The sequence below is a fragment of the Ictidomys tridecemlineatus genome, chromosome 8, assembly GCF_052094955.1.
Source record: "Ictidomys tridecemlineatus isolate mIctTri1 chromosome 8, mIctTri1.hap1, whole genome shotgun sequence".
Taxonomy (NCBI): Eukaryota; Metazoa; Chordata; class Mammalia; order Rodentia; family Sciuridae; genus Ictidomys; species Ictidomys tridecemlineatus.
Window position 1 is genome coordinate 137,049,249 of NC_135484.1, and position 16,943 is coordinate 137,066,191.

Sequence of the window (16,943 nt, forward strand, 5' to 3'; positions counted from 1 at the left end):
AAGCAGTGTCTGAGTGCTTATTTATCCAGAGCCTTTTGGCAAATTATTTTAATACTTCTTGATTTGGGGCCAGTATTATAGGTGAGAACTGATATCACATTGTAGTTTTAATTAATTCACATTTCTGTATAATAACTGAAATTAGGTATATGTTCATATGCCAAAAGCTATTGCTTTTATTTATTTTATTATTTTTTTAAATACTGTGGACTGAACCTAGAGGCACTTCACTGAGCCACCCCAGCCCTTTTTTTAGTTTTTATTTTGGCCAGGTTCTCACTAAGTTGGTTAGGGCCTTGCTAAGTTGCTGAGGTTGGCTTTGAACTTGTGATCCTCCTGCCTCAGCTTCCTAAGGTCATGGGGTTTATTTTTGTGCAGTTTTCTGTGGAAATTTTTAGGAAACAAATATATACAGATTGATATTGATATGTTGTCTGTAGTGGGAATATTAGTCCTTTAGGATTTATTAAAGTACAAACTTAAGATAGTTTTTTTTTTTAATTTTTTTAGTTGTTGATAGACGTTTATTGAATTTATTTACTTTTTTTTTTTTTTTTTAACGTGATGCTGAGAATCAAACCCAGTGCTTCACACATGCTAGGCAAGTGCTTTACACTGACCTATAACCCAGCCCCTTAAAATAGTTTTTGTTTGGCGGGGGTGGGGTGGGGACGTGTTTGTTTTTAAAAGAGTACTTTCACTTTAATACGAAATTGTTCAGCTCTTTACTTGCTTACTTAGCTTAACAGTGGCCAAAGTTAACTACTATTAACTGACTTTCCATTGACTTATATTTCAATTTGTATGTTTTCATCTTTCAAATACTAAGGCTTCTTTTTTTTTTTTTTTTTTTTAAGGTTCATCTCAGAAAAAACTTTTAGCACCTGATATGTTTACAGAATCTGACGATATGTTTGCTGCATATTTTGATGTAAGTAATTTTTAAATCAACTACAGTAAAATATATATAAGAAATACATGTGTGTATGAAGCAGGACATACCCGTAATTCCAGTGACTCAGGAGGCTGACGCAGAACGATTACAAGTTTGAGGCCATCCTCAGCAGCCTAGCAAGACCATCTTTAAAGAAAGAAAGAAGGTGTATAGCTCAGTGGTAGGGTACTCCTGGGATCGATCTCCAGTGCCACAAAGTAAAAATATTTGTATGTCTGTTTACATACACGCAGAAGTGAGCATAACACTAATATAATAAATGTTAATATCTTAGTGAAGGGTACCTAGTTTGGTACCTTTCCTCTAAATCTGAATTTGTATCAAAATTTTAAAGCAAGCACAACAGAGTAATTTGAGAGCTTCATGAAAGTCATGCATCAAACGACTACATGTATAATTACTTATGTGCATATGTGTGTCTCAATACACATGTAAATAAGCGTACATTCATACGTGTGGTGATTAGGTGAGATAAAGTAATGTCAGTATTTCCCAAGCCTTTTATTAGTCTACTTTTAGACTTCTGTGTTGTATGCAGTTGAGAAAATGCACTCAAAAGTGTGAGGCTATTTTCAATATAAATTTAGAAGGATATGAGAAATATGAGGTCTTAGTAAGAGGAAGTAGGGAGGATAAGCACAATAGGGAAAATTAATGGTGTAGAATTAGTGAATGAACTCATTGGCAATTGCCTCCAGTAATCTGTGATGTATAAACTATAAGAGAGATACCAAAAAATGGATTGAGAGAGGATCAAATGAAGTATTGAACCAACTGAAGTATTGTTAGCCTTCATTTGCCTAGGTGATACTTGTGTCATTCAGCTTTCTGTTACTATAATGAAATACCTGAGATAACCAACTTAGAAAATGTTTAATTTTGCTGCCACTTTTGGAGAGTCCAAGGTCACATGGCCTCATTGCTATGGCCCTGTGTGTGGTTAGGCTATACAGCATGTATAAATACCTGGTGGAACAGATCCACTCACCTCATGGTCAGGAAGGGTGGAAGGGAGTGAAGAGGGCCTGGGATTCCGCATTTCCCTTCAAAGTCCTGTCATCAGTGACCTAAAGACTTCCTAATAGTGCTGCCCTGGGGACTAAGCCTTCAACACATGAGCCTTTTAGGGGACACTGAAAATCCAAACTATAGCAGTATTATAGAATCTTCTGGATATTTGTTCATATGCCAAAAGCTATTGTTTTTATTTGTTTTATTATTATTGAAGCAAAGTTCAAAAGAAGATTGATCCCAAGTAGTAGATTAATTTTCCAGATAGGCTCAACTGGTGCAGCCAACAACTGTCATACATTTCATGCATAAGTGAAAAGAACACAGTGTCTTCATGGAGAGGGCAGTGAAAGAAATGGTTAAAGTTGGTAGGAAAGAGTTGGACATTATAACATCAGCTAAAGAAAGCCAGATCTGATTTTGAGTTTTTTTTTTTAAATAATGAACTAATCATACTCTTTAGTTTTTGAGGATTCTTTGTTATTTTTTTCTCCCCAGAGTGGTGTTGTAATATAAGACAATTTGGTAATCCAATTTTAGCTATATTGTATTTATTTAATTTGCGACAAAATGCTAGTTTTGTTGTTAGTTATAAAGAAAGTGCTTTGAATGTGTGAATAAGTGAGTAATAATGTATGTCTCCTTAATTTCAGAGTGCTCGACTTAGGGCTGCTGGCATTGGAAAAGATTTCAAAGAGAATCCCAACCTCAGAGATAACTGGACTGATGCAGAAGGCTATTATCGTAAGTTCACATTTCTTTTTTTTTTTTTAAAGAGAGAGAGAGAGAGAGAATTTTTAATATTTATTTCTTAGTTCTCGGCGGACACAACATCTTTGTTGGTATGTGGTGCTGAGGATCGAACCCAGGCCGCATGCATGCCAGATGAGCGCGCTACCGCCTGAGCCACATTCCCAGCCCAAGTTCACATTTCTTATTAACTTAGGAGTTTATTGTAACCAACATTTTGCCTGATGTAGTCACATATTGTTGGAGAACTTCAAAAATTCCCATCACAGTACCATCACTTAAAAGTATGGCACATGTACCTATTGCATGAATCCCTATTGTATTCTAGTAAGCAGCCAAGAAGCATTGCAAATTGAGGTGAGATATAAAGACTTGATATGCAACCTATATCTAATCAAAGTGATTTTCAGCCACAAAATAATGCCTTAGAAGGAAGAGGTCTATCACTTGCTTTTCTTGATCTGAAACCAAGAAAAATGACATAGAAAGAACTTTGAATGCCAGTATGCAGTATTTGATAGGCAAGAATACAATTGAAAATGTTTCATGGAACATTTCTTACCTACTCAGTGTTAGAACAGAAACTCTTCTTGTAGTTATCTAAATGGGCATATAACTTCTAACTACATTTTTGAAAGAATGACTTTCAAATCCTGATTTTTCCCTCTTGTAGAAAACCGAATAGTACAGTTTTTACACAATTTTTAAGTGATTGTTTTGTGTTTCCAGTTTTCTGTTCATTATTATGGTAAGACCTCTAAATTTTTAATTTGTTTTCTTAGGTGTGAATATAGGTGAAGTCCTAGATAAGCGTTACAATGTGTACGGCTACACTGGGCAAGGTGTATTCAGTAATGTTGTACGAGCCAGAGATAATGCAAGAGCCAACCAAGAAGTAGCTGTTAAGATCATCAGAAACAATGAGCTCATGTAAGTTCAGGAGACAAATGAGTTGGAGCCTTTAATATTAACACAGATATTTATGAATGAGCATTTTTTCTAATATTTTTTAAAATGTGACACAATTTAAAATAAGTATTGGCTTTTTAAAGTAATGGAAACAGTTCTCTTTTACTGGATTTTTTAATTTGTTATGTGTAAAGTACTAGAACCATAGTAATAATTAATGTTTCAGTACCGTCTATTATGTAATAATTATAATAATTAATGTTTCAGTACCTACCATGTGCACTAGTATAATCGTAGGCACATACCTTATACTGCTTACTTTATACAACATCTTTTGCTATGACTATCTTAACTCAAGACCAGAGGTGAGAAATGAAAAGCTCATATCAAGTGTCACTGAATATGGTGACAAAATAAAAACTGATTTATTAGCAAATAGTGGGCATTATTGTATCTTATGTTTTTCCTTTAATAGAATAGATAATTGCCTTACTTGTGTTTCAGTACATAATCTATACCACACTCTGAGCTGGGATTAATGTCAGCTTTCTGGTTTTGAAATATTACAAGTGTTGTGGATTTTTACTGATGTCTTAGAGGGTGTTTTGTTGGGAAGTCCCAACTTAAAAAATACAAAACTACTGAGCTGGGGATATGGCTTAGTTTGGTGGCTCAGCACCATCAAAAAGAAAAAAAACCACTACTTTTCCACATCACCAATGGTTGCACATGGTACATCAGATTGGGTCTAGCAAATGTTATTCTCATAAATTCTGTGTATGTTTAGTTTAGGCCTAACTTTCTTTTTCATTTCAGGCAAAAGACTGGTTTAAAAGAATTAGAGTTCTTGAAAAAACTTAATGATGCTGATCCAGATGACAAATTTCACTGTTTGCGACTCTTCAGGCACTTTTATCACAAGCAGCATCTCTGTCTCGTATTTGAACCTCTCAGGTACAATGTCAAAGCCTATATATTAAATTTTAAAAAATGTAGCTTCTTCATCTCTACCAAACTCAATTTAGGTCAATGCTGTGACAATTTTCTGGGTATTTGATTAGTGTTTTTCAGTCATTTCTTGTTTTTGTTTTTTTTAGCTTTGGTTAACTTCTTGACAATAATTAATATGTAAACTGATAGTTGACTATATACTATGTACCTTACACTAATCTCAGGTAGTCTGTAGGTCAGCGTCTTTGAAAACTAAATACTTCAAGGGAGGGATTAAGCCAGAATGAAAGAGTAAAAGTGACTGGGTAGAAATGCAGTTTTTATCTTCAACTGTGGTTTCATTGTAGAGATTTCAAAGGTAAAAGCTCATTCTAAAAATATGAATTTTATCATGCATCTTTCCGTTTGTAGTGTTAGAGATTAAATCCAGGGGCGCTCTACCACTGAGCTGTATTCCCACTCCTTTTTCATTTTTGTGAGACAGGGTCTTCCTAAGTTGTTGGGGCTGACCTCAAACTTGCCATCCTTAGGCCTCAGCCTCCTGCATCACTGGGATTACAGGCATGTGTGCCACCATGCCCAGCTTCTATTTATTTTCAAATAAAATAATTGACTTTGAGAAGTTGTGTTGTGTATGCACAGTGTGACATGCTCTCATTTCAGTGTAAAATAATTTTTGTCAAGGATTGGGAGGGGGATTCTGGAACAGAATATTTTAAATGTAAATCGTGTTTTGTACTTCATTTTAACTTATACTTGAAAATGTTTTACCTTTTATATTTCCAGTTTGCATTTTAATTCCTTTTGTTTTTGTTTTTTCTCTCCTAAAAGTATGAATTTACGAGAGGTATTAAAAAAATATGGTAAGGATGTTGGTCTTCATATTAAAGCTGTAAGATCCTATAGTCAGCAATTGTTCCTGGCACTGAAACTCCTTAAAAGGTGCAATATCCTACATGCAGATATCAAGCCAGACAATATCCTGGTAAGTCAAAACAACCAGGCTACTTTTTACATCCATTTTTTAAAATAGAAATATGATTATTACTATTTCAGAAAAGACATCTTTGAAATGTAAGTCAGAGTATTAATAACACCAATTATGAATGACTTGACCAAATTGTACCTTTTTTGGAAATTGGGCCCTGAAGTTTTACAGAAAATTATGAAGAAAGAGGAAATGGGTCTTTGTCTGTGCCCCCCCACACACCTCTTCTGATTCATTGATTCAGAGTATACAATAACCCTGAGAATGCTTTTGTAGTAATAGTGTGTTTCTTCTGGTGTCTTTAAAAATTGCTACACATGTTGCTGTTTTGAAATAAGAAATTTTCACTTCTTTGTTCTTCAGTTTTTATAAATGGATGGAGTTAGGGATATTTAAGGGAATTACCCTCTCTTGAGCAGATATATGGTTCTGGGTTTAAAAGGTACCTACGTAGAAGTAATCCCCCTCCCCGCTTTTTTATTATTTATTGCTCTAGAAACTGGCTCCTGGAGCCCAAACAGAAAAGCTCAGTTATGGTTTTAGGTGTAATATTGAGAGGCATCTCTTGAAGGTTTGACTTTCACTATTAGTGACTTCTGTTTTAACAACATGGATTTCACATTGTTTGTAGTGTTTTTGAAATTTGAAAATACATCCTCATGGTACTGTGATTAATACTTTCACACACCTGTCCTTGGCCCCTTTTTCACCTTGCTGTGTGGTGTTCACAGTTGTAAGCATATTTACAACTTGGAGAATTCCTGTATTCTCTGCCAGCAACATGTTCTGCTTTTCCGCCTCTCTTTCTGTCTCTTTCTTTCTTATTTTAATGCACACCTTAAATGCATCCAAGAGAGCCTTAGGAAAGGCCAAACATGTAAGGTGTCCTTTACTGGGAACTGTTTAAGCTATGACACAGTAAACTCTTAAAAAATATGACTTTAACATTAAAGTTTCAGAACTCCTTAGGCTCTTTAGTTTAGGCTTCTTTTTAATATCTTGATTATTCCTTCCAGATTTTAATATTTATTCCTTTTTCACATGTGGTCTGAGCTTACATTGTGTTAATAATACTCTTATCTAATTTAACTTGGGGTTAGAGTTGCTGAATAATTACAGTGAGATGGAAGGTACATTTTTTAAACATTGTAAAATTGAATTGCATAGCCAACTTTATAGTTGTTTTCTTTAAATGTTTCTTTCTGTTTAATTGTGAAATGTAGTATCCACATCAAAACATGTAATTTAGAAGATAATTATACAGTGGACACCCGTGGAGACTAAAGATTAAGACACTTGTTGATATCTTAAATGCTCTCGGTTTTAGTGCTTAGTTTTTCCTTGAATTAGTACTAAACTAGTATAGGGTTTTAGAAACTAAATACTTTTCCTTTTTTCTGAGGAAAAAATAGACCCAGAAAACACATGGAGCTCGTGTTTGTTAATGAAAATCTCAATGTTTTAGCCTGTGGTTTTAGCCATCAGTGTGGGAAACTACCATATTCCTCCTGGAGGGAGTAGAAGTTGTATAGCTCACTTACGTTCATATGAGGGGCTATTGGTAGAGCCAGTGCTTAGTTAGCATGCTAAAGCCCTGGCATTCCCTAGCACAAAATAAGCCCACAATATTAAAAAAGCTTCTTAAAAGAATTTTTCCATTTTTAAGATATCTATTTTCCTGATTCCCAAAATAAAGAAAATTTGTAATTGATGGCAATTTAAAATAATCATTTGTTATAGTTTAGTTCTGAGGATATTGCTTACAATAGCCAAGTCTGTAAACCAAACATGCTTATGATACCTTCCTGTAAAGTCCCTAGGGCTAAAGTGTTATGTTTCTTTGGGGTGGGAACAATAGGGCCAAGTTCAAGTCCCAACTCGGAATTTGTGTGTGTCTCTTTTGAAGGGGGGAAGGGACTCTGGAATATGAATTATCTTCACTTGTTAATCCTGCACATGCTTCTGACTCATGAGTGGCAGCAGTCATGGGAGCAGCTCCAGCCTTTCTCAGCAGATGTCACTGTTACTGTGTATGTGAAAGTATTTACAAAGGAAACAAGAACAAATGACTAATATAGAGTTCGTGTTTATCAGTTTTGCCAAATATTTAACATTTCTTGACTAATATCTTCTTTATATTTTAAGGGATTTGATATTTTTAAACTTGACATGATTGCTAGATTGCTAAATCTAGACCAGCTTCATATAAAAAAAAAATTTTTTTTTTCCAGTCCAAATTTAACCTGAATCACCCTTTTGCTTTCATTGCCATTGTAATTTTGTGGCAACCGAAAGTTAACTGAAATCTAAGTTATTAACAAATGTTTTCATGTTTCTTTAGAGAGCAACTTGACTACTCAGGTATTTAGGCGATTACTAGAAGATGCTTTGTCTCCTGAAATTAGATTTTTTTTCTCTCAATCCTACCCTTTTTTAAATGTTCTTTGTTAAAATTAAATATATTTAGTTTTATCCCATGATTCCTCATTGAAGAAAGTTTTTTACTAATCATAATAAAATATTTGGGAGAGCTTAATTTTTCATATTTAGGAAAATTAAGTTATAAATAGAATAGGAATTTTTATAAATGGCTCTTGTTCACAGTATTGGAATTAATAAACTTCTTAAAGCCATTTTAATTATTCATTTATGTTTGTTTTTCCTGACATGAACTAAATTTTCTTAAAAAAATGTCTTGCAGGTTAATGAATCAAAAACGATTTTAAAGCTTTGTGATTTTGGATCGGCTTCACATGTTGCAGATAATGACATAACACCTTATCTTGTCAGTAGATTTTATCGTGCTCCTGAGATCAGTAAGTTTCTCAAAATGTTCTTTGACCTGGGCCATCATATGCGGTGGAAACAGCATATGTAATGTCTAAGCACTGTTTTCCATCACACTTCAGCAGCTGCTCGAGTTCATTCATGAGGAAGGGAACCATAGCAAGTTCATCCTCCTCAGGTGGAATGAAAGTAGTTGTGGCAGGAGTCTTGATCATGTCAAGCAAGAGTAGCAAAACAGGTGTGGAAAATCCTCGACTTTAGAAGACTGCTCTTGGTTATTCAAGGTCTGATTATTACATTTATGGATTGTATGGGACCTTTGTTTTTTCTCTTCCTGTTGCCTTGGTTGAGGTTGGTTAGCACCTCCACCAAAGGTGAAGTGAAAAAAAGAATATATATTTTCTTTTTGACCCTTCACTTCTCCCTACTTTTGAAGTTTTAAGAGTCTTCGTTAAGAATTAGTTGGGAAGAAGACAAAATTAATTGCCAAACTGACGTGTTCAAGTTATGATTATAATCAAAGTCAAGATAGTCCCCTATTAATGGAAATAAAAAAATTAATTGAAGTCAGTCATTGATATATTAAAAACTTGCATTTTGTTTTCAGTTATAGGTAAAAGCTATGACTATGGTATAGATATGTGGTCTGTAGGTTGTACCTTATATGAACTCTACACTGGAAAAATTTTATTTCCTGGCAAAACCAACAACCATATGTTGAAACTCGCCATGGATCTCAAAGGAAAGATGCCAAATAAGGTAGGACATTAGCTTAATTTTTCAAGTTTTTGTATAGACTGATGGACATTTACCATTATAGCTGTGAAATAAAAGATTTTAGAGAGGCAGATAGATGTCTACCTTCATTCCTTAGCTCTTTTCAAGTTTCTGATGTTCAAATTAGTGGCTCTAATCACCGAAGAGCTATTAAATGAACTTTTGTGTGTGTGTGTGGTGCTGGATGGAGATTGAAGCCAGGACCTTGTGCATGCAAGGTAAGCACTCTACCAACTGAGCTATATCCCCAGCCCTATCAAAAAAACATTTTCAATGATGGGGAGAGGAGGGGTTCAGTCTTGTTACGTGTTTGGGAGATAAAATGAAAAAAGATGTAGACTGGTTTAGTTAAAATGAAAGAAGTGCTTGGTGGTCAGAGAAAGAATAGTTGAACTTTGAGCTTGATAATTAGCTTGTTAAAGATTAGAAGTCATTGGGAAAGGAGGATACCAAGAAAATTCACTTATTAGGATATCTTTTGAACATAAAGCTCACCCTTAGTGCTTCAGCTATCCTACTAATTTTCTGTTTAACATGAAGGAACAACTTTATTTATGAGAAAGATATTTATGAAAATATGAGAGGGCTTTCTGTATCTTAGCTGTTCTAAGATTTCAGCTTGTTTATTGAATTCCTGAAACATTTTAACAGATTTTTCTTATGGATCAGAATCCATAGAATTGTTCAAATTCTATTACATAGAACTTGTTTAGAATAAGTTGCACAAATTAGTTACGTTGACACTTGTTTTAATGAAATCTTACCTGTATCATAGCAATTGTTTGTCAGTAACTGTGAAAATGTCATTTCATATTATTAGTAATTTAGGTATAGCATTTGGATTAGTTTTTCCAAAGATGTTAATAAGTTCTGAAAGCAAGAAACTAATACCAAGAGAGACTACGTAATAAACTTATATAAATATTGTTAGTAGGCCCAGGCTGCTTTATAATTTTAAGTTTGAAATCCAGATTTTTCTGTCTTGTTTTATAGATGATTCGGAAAGGTGTATTCAAAGACCAACATTTTGATCAAAATCTGAACTTCATGTATGTAGAAGTTGATAAAGTAACAGAGAGGGTAAGTGTTTTTAAGTGTGCTACATTAAATGAATTGAGTACTCTGTGGTACATGGAGCTGTGAATTTAAAAAAAAAATAAAATATTTTTTAATTTCCTTTTTCCTGTCAAACAGTTTCTCAATAAAATATGTCAGGTTATGAAAGGATAATTTTCAGTATCATCATGAGTTTCTTTTTGTGATAGGTCATATTCAGGCCTTCATCACCTATGCTCTTGGATCATTTCCTAGGTCTCGCTTCCCATTCAGCTTGTGTTCTGCTTCTAGAGTGATCTTTCTGAAAACAAATCTGATTATGCTAATTGTTATTGCTTAAAATACTTTGTTGGCTCCCTACTATCTATGATATTTGAGTTTTTCAGAATGACAAAGTTCTTTTTGGTATGAACTCCACCTTCAGCAGTTTCTTTTATCCCCACCATTTTACACTTGAATGATAGGAACATTGGTTCAGACTTCCCTGAGCTAATTTAATTTGCCTCCTCATCTCCTAGAAAAAAATTTATTCAAGCCTTAGCAAAAGTACATGTTGTATACATGTACTGTGTGCATAACTTTGTCAAAGCACATGTTTGTTATCAGCTTGTTTACATGTCTGTTTCCTGCCACTTAAGAATAGGGAAAGTACAGTTTGACCAGTTTTTACTCTTTGTCTTCATTGCTAACTTGGGGAGCTTTTCCATCTAAGATTTTTTTGGGTTTTTTGTTTGTTTGGGTTTGTTTTGTTTTTAGTCGGCTTGTTTATTTGGGGTTTTTGTTTGGTTGGGGTTTTTTTGTTTTTGTTTTTGATGCTAGGGATTAATCGTATGGACACTCAACCGCCAAGCCATATGTCCAGCCATTTTTATTTATTTTTTATTTTGAGACAGTGTCTCAAAATAAGTTACCTAGTGCTTTGCTATGTTGCTGAGGCTGGCTTTGAACTTGAGATCCTCCTGCCTCGTTCTCCTGAATTGCTGGGGTTATAGATGTGAACCACCCACGTCTCTAAAAGTTTTTTTATTACTTATTGAAAAGATAAAGGATAAAGAAAGCCACATAAATTTTAAAAGAGCAGTTGATTGTGATTGATATACATATTCTTAATATTTTGTAGACAAAAAAACAGTCTGTAAGTCGTTTTTGTTTAGTAATTTATTTAGAGATACGCATTGTAAAAATTATTTTTAGGAGAAAGTTACTGTCATGAGCACCATTAATCCAACTAAGGACCTGTTGGCTGACTTGATTGGGTGCCAGCGACTTCCTGAAGACCAACGTAAAAAAGTACACCAGCTAAAGGACTTGTTGGACCAGATCCTAATGTTGGACCCAGCTAAGCGAATTAGCATCAACCAGGCCCTACAGCATGCTTTCATCCAGGAAAAAATTTAAACGAGATGAAGAAACTCCAAGGGTTTGAGTAATTAAATACAAAGACTGAAGAAATTTCACAGCAGTTTATTATTAATGTATATAAACTTATAAATATTTCTCCAGCAAATTTGAGGAAGCATGATATATTTGAATTAACACCAAGGGTGATATTTCTTTTAGAAATGTTAGTTAATCTGTTTTGTGTCTTATGTGAAATTTCACTGTAGAACTGTTTTAATTGCCAAGACTGCACAAAATTACAGTGCTAATGTATATGGTTGCAGTTCACATAAAAGACAAAAGCATCTGTTATAAAATGAGTAGTAATATGGGTGGTTGATTCGTTTTTAGCAGAATTGGCTTCATTTTGGTCTTCAGATAAAATGGCCAGCATAAATGCTGTTTATATTCACGTTTTCCTAGGTGTGTGTGTGCAGGCCACAGCAGCATGCCCTTGGTGTAGTCAGTGCCGAAAGGGGTCTGTTCCTTCTTGAGCCTGCCTGCAGGGACGGTCTCCTCTTTTAAAGCAGGTTGTGTACAACATTCAGTACACTGAAGGTAAGCTAAACCATCAACATCACTGGTGTTTTAAGATGTTATTTTATTGGAATAATTGACAAATGAGGGATAATAGCTTTGTGGCAGAATTCCCTGCATGTGTGATAACTGATCTTGTTTTATTTTTTGGCATTGCAACTGTGGCATAGTTACAATTTCTGTTCTGTTCATCACATTTAAAATTTGAAGAGTACGCGCTTGATGGATAGAGCGCCTTCAGTGTACTGTTTCTTATTAACTTTACTTTTTTAAAATCAACTTGCTATAGACTTTATATACATTTTGTTAAATACAGTTCCTAGTGACATAGAAACGATGCATAGTTTTCATTTACTAATTACAAATGTTGAGGCCTAATTCTCAAAGTCCTCATATTTAAAGGTTAGATAGACAACATAATGAAATTTTTAACTATTTGTATGTCATTTTGAAAGTGTACTGCTTTATGGTAAAAGTGTTTTTTCATTTGTTCATTGTTTTCATTATTTGTGATCATGTTGTCTTTCAATACAGGCATAAACCTTCCACTCTTGAACAAAGCAGCTGCTTTTTAAAAGCGGTAATTGCTTCTTTACCTTTTATTTCTTTTGTAAATGAAGCTTTTCTTTAAGATTGTGACTTTAAAGTGTTGTCTATTGCATAAACAGTTGACACTCACTTATTGTAAAGTGAAGATTGTTCTACTGCATGTGAAGTGAACCATGCAGATTTCTGTATGTTCTCAGTATGCATCACTAGATAATAAAGTCTTTTGTGAACAAGGCATTTGTAGCCATTTTTAAAAGTTTTTGTCTTCAGTGCTGGTAAGTCAGGTAAACCATAAATAGTTAAAAGCAACCTTTCTTTTTATCCTGAAGTCTTTAATTGAGAGTATTGTTGAAAGAAGTAAATCTAGCCAAAAGTTTATCAATTTATTAATAATTAGGATTCTAATTTTTTTATCCCCCACCCCCCAAAAGCCCACAATATTGTCAGCTTTCAGTGTAGTGAGATTATTCCTGTAGGTTATGGGGTATAATGCAGGATTTAACTAATGTTTTTGCTATTTTCTCACTTTTCCTTTTGATGGTGCGGAAAGAGAAAAAGGAAAACGGGGCACAGGCCATTCAACGCCTTCTGCAAGGGGTCTGATTTGCTGAGACACCAGCTTCACCTTCTTAACAAGGTTATTTCTGACAGCATGTGTAGATAAACATTTAGCAACGATTTAAAACAAAATCATGTAAATCAGCTTGGTTTTGCAAAACAGAGGAATTCGTATTTGTAACTTGATACGATTTTCAAAAGCATATGTAATCTTTTTCTGTTTGGGGGGTAAAATTAATGCTTGTCTCCCTGAGGAATATGGAAAACAATCAGATTTTAGGGATTTAAATAGTATTTTAAAATTGTAAATGGGATTTTTTTATTCACCCAGGCACCTAATTACAACAAGCATGCACATTTTGGTGCATTCAAGAATGGAAAATCAGAATAGCAGCATTCTTCTGGTGGGTTTTGCTCCAATTAAAGACATGAAATGAACTGCACAGCCAGGAAGGTGATAGATGATATAATAAGCCAACTCTGAATCTACACCCCGACTCTTCATGGTTTAGACTTACTAAAATAAAAGCAAGGTGATTTTTCATCTTCAGGTAGAGTGAAGCCTTTTAAATAAGGCATCACATGCAGCTTTTCTACCTTAATAATATGGATAGTAATTTTCCCACCATTATGTACTTTATTTTGGTGACAGTATGCTGCATATTCAAGTCTTTTGTAGTTATTTTCACTCAAAATAGTTGACATTTTGATGCTTCTGGTGATTTTCATGACTTCATTTTATATAATTATTTAATAAGTAAGTTAATTTCCACTAGAAACAGTTCATCTTTTACCTTCAAAACTATTACCTGTTCTTTAAAAAACAAAGTTGCTTGTTACTTGTTCTTTGTGTTTTAGGTGCAGCTCAGTGGAAGATGATGACAACCAGAAGACATGAGCTAAGGTTTCTGTCCTATAAAAGATTAAAAAAAAAAAAAGGCTCCATTTAGTTTTTGTCTAATTTTTTAGTTTTCAGCATTATGATTTGGGTTTCATTGGTGTTTGGTATTTAGAATAGTAGTGCTATTGTGGTGTTCATCTTGTAAAGTGCTTGTTTTCTCATACTTCCTGCCTCTTCTCCCCTATACCCCTCCTCTAAAATAAAAATAGTTCTTAAGTTTAGTGATATAAAAGGCTCTTGGGTGCTTAAGATCCCACATAACACATGGTTGTAAAAATTAGATGCTAAGGATTATTAGAAAAACAGCAGCCACCAAGTAGCATACATCTAAAAGTAATCTTCAGCTTTAAGCAGGTACAGAATAGTAGAAGCAGGAATTTTAAGAATGTGTTTAACTCCTTTAGTTAATCTATTCTCTTACTTAACCTTTAATAACCTTGTTTTAACAAGTGCTCCAGTCAAGGTCTTAAAATAGATTACTCAGAGCCATTGTCAGTTTTTCTTAAGGGAAATGAAAAAGATGATAACTAGTTTTTCATGTTCCCAAATTTAGCACTCCTATTTTTATCTACTTGAAAGAAACCCTGTAAAAAAACATCTTACATACATATACATGGTTTTATTTGAATTTGTAATTTTGCTGAGGCAGAAATTTGGAACTTTTTAAGACCTCTGTAACATTGAAGTCATTTAGTTAATGATCTTATTTAACAAACCTGCATTCGTGTTTCAGAATAGCTTTATAATTTTCAAATAGAAGTATCTGTTATGAAGTTTCAGCTTTCTTATACTTTATGGCAAAAATAATATCAAGTACTTGAGAGTTCGTGAAAGTCTTAAGCATAGTTCCAAAGATGTTGTAGTTCTTTCTAGGGCTGGAGGAGAACTGGAGAGCATATGAAGTTTAGGTACATTGTCTCTGGGTAGATTATTCTCAAAGATCATCAGAAATAAGTGGATTTTGAGCAAGGGGAACATCTTGTCATAAATAAGATCCTCCTGATATTTGTGTTTATCTGTAAATCTGTATTAAAAACTATTTCTTCATTCCCCAATGGCTATCTCACTCTATTTGCTGGACTATTTTGTTGTATTTTTAACATAAGTAATATTTATCTTGACATTATAACTACCACATTTTTCATAACAAAAATAAACACTAAGGACATTTTTTACAATACAAAATATGTAATGTTTTATAGTATGTGATAGAGGTATTGAAATGTTCTCAGTTTTGTTCCAGACTTGCATTCCTCTTTTCTGCTTTACCCATACTTTATCATCATTCATAAGCAGAACTCCCAGCTATATAGGTAGAGATAAAATCTCTGAAATGAAACAGGAATCACATTCATTAAAATTTAGGGTAAGCAATTAGGGAGTGTCCTCTTAAGTGTTGGAGGTACAAAATAAGTCACATAATCAAATATGTAATACACCTTCTTCAGTTAAAATGACGTCATTAACAATGGGCTCCATAACTATGTTTTTTTAACAGTATGCTAGTTCCAAAATGAAATTCAACATACATTTTATATTCTTTATAAAAATGTCCCCCAGCAAATTCATTTGTGATTTTTGTTTTTATTTTTTACATGTCAAATGATGTACACTAATTTGACTTTAAGATATTTTCCAGTTATTTTGAGATACCATTGTAGCATCCTTAATTTTTCTTCTCCTTCTGTATATAGGGTAAGGGACAGTTCTGAAGAACCTTTCCATTTAGCAATCAAGATATGGAAGCTGATCTCTGAAAATACTCAATGTGTATCCTAATTGTTCATGGTATTATTTGATTTGTAACTTGCATTTTAACAGCATATGTCCCCAATTGACTTATTGGAAAACTTAATAAAATAATGCCTCTTGGTAGCATATTGTCTGCTGATTTTTTCCCCCTTGGCTTAGGTTTGGCATTTTACATTTAAAGTTACAAACATTCTTACCTGAGGTTTCTTAGCTGCCATTTCATTAAGGATAGATATGATTTGAAAAGTTTCTGGCTAGGTGTGGTGTTGCACACCTGCAATCCCAGTGACTTAGTTAGCTGAGGTAGGAGAATCACAAGTTCAAAGGTAGCCTCAGCAGCTTAGCAGGCCCTAAGTAACTTAGTGAGACTCTATTTCAAAGTGAAAAAACAGAAATGGCTGGGGATATGGCTCATTGGTGAAGCGACCGTGGGTTCAACCCCGGACCAAAAAAAGATGTATTCTGTGCTCAAATATAATTAGGGACGGGTGGGCTGAAGCTATATAGAAATCCTAGAAAAATCTCAAGATTTTGATGTGCATCTCAATGACTCGAAAAGGTATGGGGATAAATGTGGCATACATCCTCAGATTCTGGAACCTGTACCTTGAAAACAACCAATGTGGTAAGATTTTCCTCACAAACAGCAATACAAAGTAATGAACTAACTTCCTTTTTTTCAAGTAACAAGTAAACCAGTTCACTGCCTGTTTAGAACCCTGACATATCAGGCTCTTAGCCCTAGCCTATTCACTCCTTTCTTCCTTTAAGGAAATGTTTTCAGCTTTTAAGAATAAAATAAGGCCAGGCACAGTGGAGCATGCTTGTTAATCTCAGTAACTCAGAAGACTGAGTCAGGAAGGTGGGAAGTTCTAAATCAGCTTCAGCTATTTAACGAGGCCCTAAGCATATTAGACTCTGTCTTAAAAAAAAAAAAAAATGCTAAGGATATTGCTCAGTGGTTAAGTGCTCCTGGGTTCAATCCCCGTTACCAAACATAATAAGAACAACCAAAGAGGTTGTGTAAATCCCTAGTGCATGCAAAGCAGGATTAGGTTATGGGGGCAGGGGTAGAAGTGTCT

General features: G+C 34.2%; 1 protein-coding gene across 14 annotated transcripts in view; it reads left to right on the plus strand.

Annotated features, from left to right (window-relative positions):
• Prp4k (pre-mRNA processing factor kinase PRP4K) overlaps positions 1-15,984 on the plus strand; it is a 39,552-nt gene extending 23,568 nt beyond the window's left edge. Inside the window, exons 7-20 of one of the 14 annotated variants that reach the window (XR_013425352.1) lie at positions 858-931; positions 2,620-2,710; positions 3,499-3,646; positions 4,442-4,579; positions 5,408-5,561; positions 8,266-8,380; positions 8,959-9,110; positions 10,122-10,208; positions 11,988-12,122; positions 12,636-12,681; positions 13,201-13,287; positions 13,540-13,612; positions 14,067-14,112; positions 15,804-15,984. Coding sequence is in view for 2 of the 14 variants with exons in the window: in XM_005327499.5 (XP_005327556.1) it covers positions 858-931; positions 2,620-2,710; positions 3,499-3,646; positions 4,442-4,579; positions 5,408-5,561; positions 8,266-8,380; positions 8,959-9,110; positions 10,122-10,208; positions 11,379-11,582 (1,163 nt within the window). In the remaining 12 variants the exon portion in view is untranslated. Of the gene's footprint in view, positions 1-857; positions 932-2,619; positions 2,711-3,498; positions 3,647-4,441; positions 4,580-5,407; positions 5,562-7,470; positions 7,595-8,265; positions 8,636-8,958; positions 9,111-10,121; positions 10,209-11,378; positions 12,682-13,200 lie in introns of those variants that run through there. The other 13 variants (XR_013425350.1, XR_013425351.1, XR_013425348.1 and 10 more) reach the window with 13 other exon arrangements.
• Positions 15,985-16,943: the final 959 nt, after the last annotated feature.